This window comes from Echinops telfairi, unplaced genomic scaffold (assembly GCF_000313985.2).
Source record: "Echinops telfairi isolate 266 unplaced genomic scaffold, ASM31398v2 ScPeMD7_7458;HRSCAF=8496, whole genome shotgun sequence".
Classification (NCBI taxonomy): Eukaryota; Metazoa; Chordata; class Mammalia; order Afrosoricida; family Tenrecidae; genus Echinops; species Echinops telfairi.
The window spans coordinates 29,694,051-29,701,300 of NW_022111358.1; the positions used below are offsets into that span (position 1 = coordinate 29,694,051).

Genomic DNA, 7,250 nt, shown 5'->3' on the forward strand with positions numbered 1-7,250 from the left:
AGGGAGGCGGCAGACGGGGAGCGAGGGGCCGGCCTACGGTGCCACCACCAGTCCCCGAGCCCAGGCCCTGCTGGTCCAGCGCCCCCTGCTGGCCGGCGCTCCTCTGAGCCTCTGCGCCCTAGCTCGGGCTCCACTCTGTCTGATGAGATCTTTGGAGACCGGGCTCCACCCAGGCCCAGCTTGACACCTCTTCCACGAAGCCCTTTGAGACCTCCTGGGCGGAAGGACTCCCTGGCTTTTTTCTCGGGGTACCTTTAGTCCATTGTACCCCTAGCCCATTGCCATTCCACCTCGGAATGGGGGGTGTTCGAAAGCTCAAGGAAAACAGATGACCTATTTAGTGCCCCACGTCATGGCTTAGTGGGGTCCCTGGTGGTGCAGTGGGTTAAGTGTTGCACTGCTAACCACAGAGTGGAAGGTTCAAACTCATCAGTCACGTGGAGGGGCTGGAGAAAGATAAGATGAGGCTGTTTGCTCCCATAGAGAATTTAAAGGCTCGAAACCCTATACAGGGTCATTGAGTCGGATGGCAGTGGGATTTTTTGTTTTGTTTGGGTCATGGTTTAGAAATAGCCACTGGTTCCCCACAGAGCAGTAACCAGGTGGACAGCCGGGCCAGGATGGCAGGGCTCCAAGCTGTGTCCCCTGAGCTGGCTCCCTGGGGGCAGGAACAAGATCTGCCTTTACCAGTTTCCCACCCTCACTATGGATGCAGTTCCGCTCTGTGACCTTCCGTTAAAGGATTCCAACGACAGGGGGCTGTTGGAGGGATGAAGAATCATGAGTTCTTTGGAGAACAGGGCTGGACCCAATGTTAGCCGAGGACGGTTCTGGCTAAAAGCCGCCCTGTGCCTGCCTCAGAGCCCAAGGGGAAAGGTCTAGAGTAGAGACATCTCAACCCTGTCTCCCAGCACTGAGCGAGTGCCCTCTCTGGGTCACCCTGGGGTCTCTGGGGCTTTACCTTTGCGGAGGGAGGGCTCATGGTGTCCGAAGCTCAAGTGGGGTGGCAGGGACAGGTGGTGTCTGCAGTGGTCCAAATAGCCAGGAATCTTGAGACCGTTGGCTGACCTGCAAACAGGGTCTGGAGTTTATAGTGCTCCGAGATGGCGTGGGAGAGAGGGGTGCTTGCGTCCACTCGGGCCAGACAAAGGCCAGGCTAAGATTAGCCTCCCAGGCGGGGGCCGTCTCCAGGCTGGGCCCAAGGAATGGCCGCAGTTGGGTCCCTGGGCCCCATGTCAGTCGTTTGCTCCCTGGAGATGGCCGGTCTCCAGGCACTAACGAGGCCACCTTGCACACAGGAATCCCGGAGCACAAAAGCAGCCTTGGCTGGGGCGCTGGCCTGGAACAATGGGAGGGGGGCAGCTGCTAATGAGGAGCAAAAGAAGCCATCGGAAGCTCCACAGACTGCACAAGGGAGGGCAGGAAGGGAGGAGGGTGGGCAGACTACAGGTGGCTCTGTTGCTCCTTGTCGCTGCCCCTGGGGTCTGCTCTAAGCTGTCTCTTCCCCCTCCCCCATGCCCATGCCCATTCTCTTCCTCCCATCTGCCCCTTTCACCAGCCTCTGTGAATCCCCAGCCTGGGCTGTAGTGGGAGAGGAAGGCTAACCGGCTGTGCCCTCTCTGCTCCTGACCTTCACCTGGGCCATCTGTCCCACCCCAGGGTCAGCTCCTCTTATTCAAGGCCCTGGATGCACTGTGGCACCGGGCACAGTAATGACGGCACGAGTAAGACCTGGCTCCAGCTTTCAAGGGGTTAGTTCACAAGTCCAGGTGGAAGGCCGCCTGGGCAGAGTGACAGTCCAAGGAGGGACATGGGCAGATATGTACAGCCAAATGGAGCCATCACTCATGCCCTAAGTAGGCGGGGGTCTTCAAAGCCCTTGCATGACGTGGTATTTTCCATTAAGATCCAGTGGGGAGGAGTCCCACTGCCCTTGCAGGAAGCCAGGGCTGACCCCTGGCCCCACGCACCTCCCTCGTGTAGCTACCCTGTGTCTGTGCCTGCAGGCAGGTGTGTGGCTGGGATGCTAAGTGGGTTTCACCGGAGATTCCAAACTCAGACAGACTAGAAAGAAAATCAGCCAACGGAGAGCCTAGGGTTCCTGGCAGACCCATCAGCGGCTGATCCCGTGGATGGCTCAGGATCCGGCAGTGCATCACCACGAGTCTGAGGCTGCAGCCCAGGTGTGAGGAGCAGGAATTCCCCAGGAGCACCTGGCTGAGCTGTGACAGTGCTCAGTCCATGTCTGGAGGGCATGGCCCCAGAGTCCAGGTTCCCCTCAAGGGAAGTAGGGAGAGGTGACCGGACTGGGAGTGACGGTTGAGTCAGAGCCTCTCAGGGGCCCGGCTGACCCAGTCTTAATCCTCTGGGCACGTGGAGTGGTGGGGAAGGTTTGAGCAGGCTGAGGTCAAGGGCAGGGTGGGTGAGGGCAGGCTGTGAGGATATGGGCCCAAGAAATGATTCACAGGTTGAGTCAGGGCTTAGCAGCCAATCAGGGATGGGGGGAGCCGCCCTGCCTTGTTGAGGCCCAGTGTCCCCTCGGGTCAATGGACAGGTAACCCACATGGTTTCAATGGAGATATTTTGTGATCTGAAGTCCGGTGATCTATGGGTGTGAGGCCAGGAAGGGGTTGACTGTGGGCTGGGTTAGCCAAGGCTGTGGGAGGGTCCTGGGAACTCCTGGGGGTCTACTCCAGGACCTAGTACAGTCCAGTTCAGAGAGTGGGGGGAAGGCCCCGAGCCCTAGGGGGTAACGGGAGAGCCCAGACTGGGGCGGCAGCAAAGCTAGTGGGACAGCACCCCTTTTCCACAGAAGCTGAGCCAAGTCCAGAATGGGTGCCGGTGCTTTATTGGGAGGTGGGCCCCGGGCACACGGTGAGAGGAGGGTGGGCAGTGAAGAGGGGACAAGCAGTAGGGGTGCTGGCTGAGTAGATCACTGCAGTGGGGGACCGGGGACGGGCTTCTGCTCAACTGGGTGGGAGACACCAGCTCTTGAGTCACCAGCTCGTGCTGCCCACTGACCTGACGGAGGCAGCTTCTGACGACATCAGTTACCCCGTACTTCCCAGGCTGCCCAGTGCACTAGCCAAGCCAGCCACTGTGGCCAGAGAATGTAGGCAAAGCGTGCAAGGGAACTTTCTTGGAATGTCCTTCAGGAGGCTGGGGCCAGGGGCCGGCTGGCGTCTGTGCCCTCAGGATAGACTGGGTGGGCTAGGCTCCCCTCAAGGCCGGCAGCTCTGCAGCACATAGTCAGGGGACTCAGAGAACCTAGCCGAGAGCTCCCTCCACCATCGCATCCAGTGAGACCCCAGAGAAAAGAACGAGGTGGCCTTGGAAGGGGGCCAGGGTGATGGGCAGGCCTGGCTCAGGACACGACTCTCCTCTGCAGGACCTGGGCCAGGTCTCTGTGTCTAAGGACCCGGGGCATCTCAGGAGGGAAGGGGGAGGAAGGGGCGGCAGTGAGGGCCTCCCGGAGTGCTCTGAAGGTCCCCCGTCCCACCAGGTGGACTCTGGCAAGGCCCACGCTGCCCCGGAACCGCAGTGACTTGTAGCTAGGAGAGGCGCTCTGAAGACAGTGGTCCAACTGGAAGGAGAAGGCTGGAGTGAGGCCCAGTGGGCAGGCGAGTGGACGGGCGTGCATCTCATCCTTCTTTACCCAGAGCCCCAGGGAGGGGCCTCTCTTCTGTCTCTCTCTCCCCATCTCCCCCCTCTCCTTCCCACAGCACCTCGAAGGGGACATGCAGCCAGACTGACCTGATCTCTGGTCGCATACCTTGTCTCGATGTTCCTCCGACAGATTCCTGAGCCCCCTCAGCTCCACAAACACCTCATAGTGGGGCGCAGAGCCCTGTGAAGAGTCTGGGGACAGACCCCACCCCACCCCCATACACACTTCTTGGCAATGGGCAGCTTCCCAGGCCAGTGTCCTGCAACACCCCCCACCCCCCGCCCCCAATCTGAGGTTCACAGGGACAAAAAGGAGTTTCTGGGTGGGGAGCGGGGTAAGGGAGAACCTGCCGTCTAATCCTGGGTGGGAACTAGCAAGAGGAAAGGGAGTCAGCCAGGAGAAGGGGCTTTGGTTAGGAGCAGCGAGGGAGACTGAGCCTTCTTTCCTTCCGAGATATCTCTCAGCAGGCTGGGAGGCCGGAGCGCAGGGGAGCAGCTTACCCAGAATGCTGCTCTCCACACAGACATGGTCCAGCAGCTTGGCCCCCGGCCACTGCCCCACTGCCCGGCGCAGGGCCTCGGAGAACACGTCCTCGGCCATGTTTTCCCCACGCACACTCAGAGCCTGACCCAGCCTGGGGAGAAGGTGGGGAGGTGGGCAAGGCGGAGCTGACTCAAAGGATACATGCTGGGCCTCCCAGGGCTGCAGACACACCTACCTGTAGACAAACCTGACAATGGGACACTGGTTGTGGGCACCAACCACCTGGATCACATCGCCCAGGCAGCACCTGAGAGAATAGTAGGGGGCTGTCATCGGGCCCAAGGGCCCTTTAGCTCATGGTCCTGACCCTCCCAGGGTCCCGGAGGGCCTGCAGTGGCCAGGTGGTCACCTGGTAAGGCTGGTGGGGTCCGTCAGCACCAGCTCATATTCTGAACCCCTCTGGGCCTCGGCCAGCAGGACGGTGGAGTCAGTCTCCCCCCGGACTCCCTCCTGGACTGGTAGCAGCTCAGTGAAGGGGATCCCCGGCGGGAGGAGGTAGAGTCCATGAGGCTGCTCTGGCCACAGGTTCAAGCCCACCACCCCTAGGGGAGCAAACAGCCACCTCAGCATCTGTGGGGCACTTGCATCCTGCAAGGCAAAACCCCTTGCCCTGGACCCCAATCCTCAGAGTATCTGATCCCACCGCTCCCCGACTCTGTCCTGCCCAGTTCCAGAGGTAGCGGCTCTGTGGGTCGATCCTGTGCTGTGTGAGTTTAGGCAAGTCTCTTAACCTCTCTGAGCTGGTTCCTCCATCCACACAATGGAGCTGCTAACCCCTACCATACAGGGTCTTAGGGAGGATGCAAGGGCACAGTGGGGCAGAGTTCTATCCCTGGCACCTCCCTGTAACTGTGTGACCGTGACCTCTGCCCCTGCCCCTCCCTCACCCCCCACCCCCACAACCCTGCTGACCTCCAGAGGCAGCATAGCCAGGTGAGAAGAAGGTAAGCCCTTGGCACCATAAGGCCCCCAGGGCAGCCACCGCCTCGGCCTGGCCGCCTGAGTCCAGAGTGACCACCACCTGCAGCTTTGGCCAGAGCCGGAGGGCCAGTCCTCGGGGCCCTCCTTCCAGGGCCTGCTGCAGCTCTGCCGCCCGGCTGGGGAGCGGCGCTCCTGGAGTCCCTGCAGCTACTGCTTTAGCCCACTCTTCCCCATCGGCCTCCAGGCCCAAGAAGACGTCCAGCAGTTCCACCGCGGTCCCGGCCTCCAGCACCCTCAGCCCAGGGCGCCTCAGCGCCTCCAGCAGCAGGGCCCCAGGGCCCTTAACCCCTGGGAGGGCAGCCTGATCCAGAGCCCGCAGGGGCCACGGGAGGGGGCTGGGCCAGGGGGATGTAGGGGTCACACGGGCAATGCTGCCTGGAGCCAGCACCTCTGGGTGGGCCTTTTTAAGGACTGTCAGACCCAGCAAGGTGGCCTGGAGGGAGACAGAAGGAGGGTGTCAACCCTGAGCTGGATCCCTGGGGTGCCCCACTTCAGGGTTTCTTTGCCCACCTGTTGGCACGGTTGGCTGCGCCTTTCCAGTTTACCTGCAGAAAGGCTTCTCCCTGGCCCTGGTTTGAGGTCGGTGCCCGAAGTTGCCCTCCATTCTCCTCCTGGATCCGACTGGCCCGGATTAGAGGGAAACGCTTCTGGAAGGTGCTAACATCTGTAGCCCCCAAAGACACCGGAATTCCCTTGGGGAAGGCTCGCAGGCCAGAGGGCCCAGGGCAGGCAAATTAACTTTGAACTCCAGGGTTATGCCTGGGCCCGGGTTAGGGCTCAGGGTCAGGCCCCTGCATGTGTGCATGTGCAGGCTCAGGGACTGACTGTCCGGGGGGGATCGCCCTCTTTCTGGGTATCCTCCCCCAACATGGAACACACCTGCGCTTCCCCTGGGTGGGCAGCCGGACCGCTGGGCACCCTGCAGGCACCTGCTCAGGGCCCGCTGCTGGCTCTGGCCCACGTGTCTTGTGCTCTGTTCCAGTCTCCGCTGCTGCCAAGCGGCTGCCCAGCCCAGAGCCCCCCATGCCACACGGTGCTGGAGGCTGGCAAGCCATGACAGCCTGGCAGCCTGGGATGGCAGCAGCAGCAGCAGTAGCAGCAGCAGCGGCGGCAGCAAGAGGAGCAGCAGCAATGACCACAGCAGCATCTCCTAGCAGCTCCTGGGAGGAGGAAAGGGGCCGAGTACTGGTGTTGGGAGCACCAGGGAGTGAGTCATTTCTTCCCTACACTTCTGCACCCAGGAAAATCAAGGGCTAATGACGTCTGGGGAAAAGTTCTTGCTGAGGCAAGAACGTCCCACTGACCTGAATTTAGACCCTGGCTCTGCCACTGGTTTGTCAGGGTAGTTCAGTTAAGTGCTGGGACCCCGCTCTCTTACCTGTGAATGGACACAGGGCGCTGGGGGACCATGTACAAAGAAGGCTTGCCACAGAGCCTGGCACCCGGCTCTAGGCAAACTGTATTTCTTACCCACTACCAGGGGGCTCTGCTTTCTCTGAGGACCCACCTTTCCCCAGCGCTGGGTCCCTCCTGAGCCCCGCCAACACTTGTCACAGCCCACTGCTGCCCAATTTCCAGCCCCCAGGGCCCCTGCACCTCTTGGGCCTCAGAACACATCCAGCCAGAAAAGCAAAGAGTTGGCTTTAAAGGGCTGGACTCCACGGAAATCCGGTGCCTGAGGGGAGGGACTGAGGGGTGGGGCAGTGGCTCTTAAAGGGACAAGCTGCTTATGGGAGGTTGTGCTGGCCAATACGTGGCCCCCCAAAACGTACAGAGCAAGGAGGAGAAATAGTGTCCAGAAGAGGCCCTATCGCGCAGCAGCTCTAACTCTGGAGCAGGTGCCGAGCACATCTGAAACTTGACAATGACGGCAGGGGGAAGTGTGAACGCGGCATTACCTCCGAGCCCAGGGCTGAGACAGGTGCGCAGGAACTCAGTGGGAGGGGCTGGGGGCTGTGCTCGCAGCGGGGAGAAGCAGATACATTCAGCACCCAGGCACCCCCAGCTGCCAATGCAAGCCTCCCCCAGACCTTCTCGGAGAAAGCAGTGCCCAGAGATG

At 61.0% G+C, this 7,250-nt stretch overlaps 1 protein-coding gene across 2 annotated transcripts; it reads right to left on the reverse strand.

Annotated features, from left to right (window-relative positions):
- Positions 1–2,832: 2,832 nt before the first annotated feature.
- GHDC (GH3 domain containing) lies at positions 2,833–6,816 on the reverse strand. Of its 2 annotated transcripts, XM_045299676.1 has the most exons (10): positions 6,699–6,816; positions 6,496–6,569; positions 6,071–6,351; positions 5,737–5,855; positions 5,123–5,624; positions 4,560–4,752; positions 4,386–4,457; positions 4,168–4,301; positions 3,773–3,858; positions 2,833–3,583 (listed from the first exon to the last, which is right to left on the reverse strand). In XM_045299676.1, exons 3-10 carry the CDS (start codon positions 6,336–6,338, stop codon positions 3,365–3,367), a joined length of 1,593 nt encoding a protein of 530 aa, XP_045155611.1. In that variant the 5' UTR covers positions 6,339–6,351; positions 6,496–6,569; positions 6,699–6,816; the 3' UTR covers positions 2,833–3,364. The 2 variants fall into 2 exon arrangements, with proteins under 2 accessions (XP_045155611.1, XP_004707232.1); XM_004707175.2 differs by lacking the exon at positions 6,496–6,569.
- Positions 6,817–7,250: the final 434 nt, after the last annotated feature.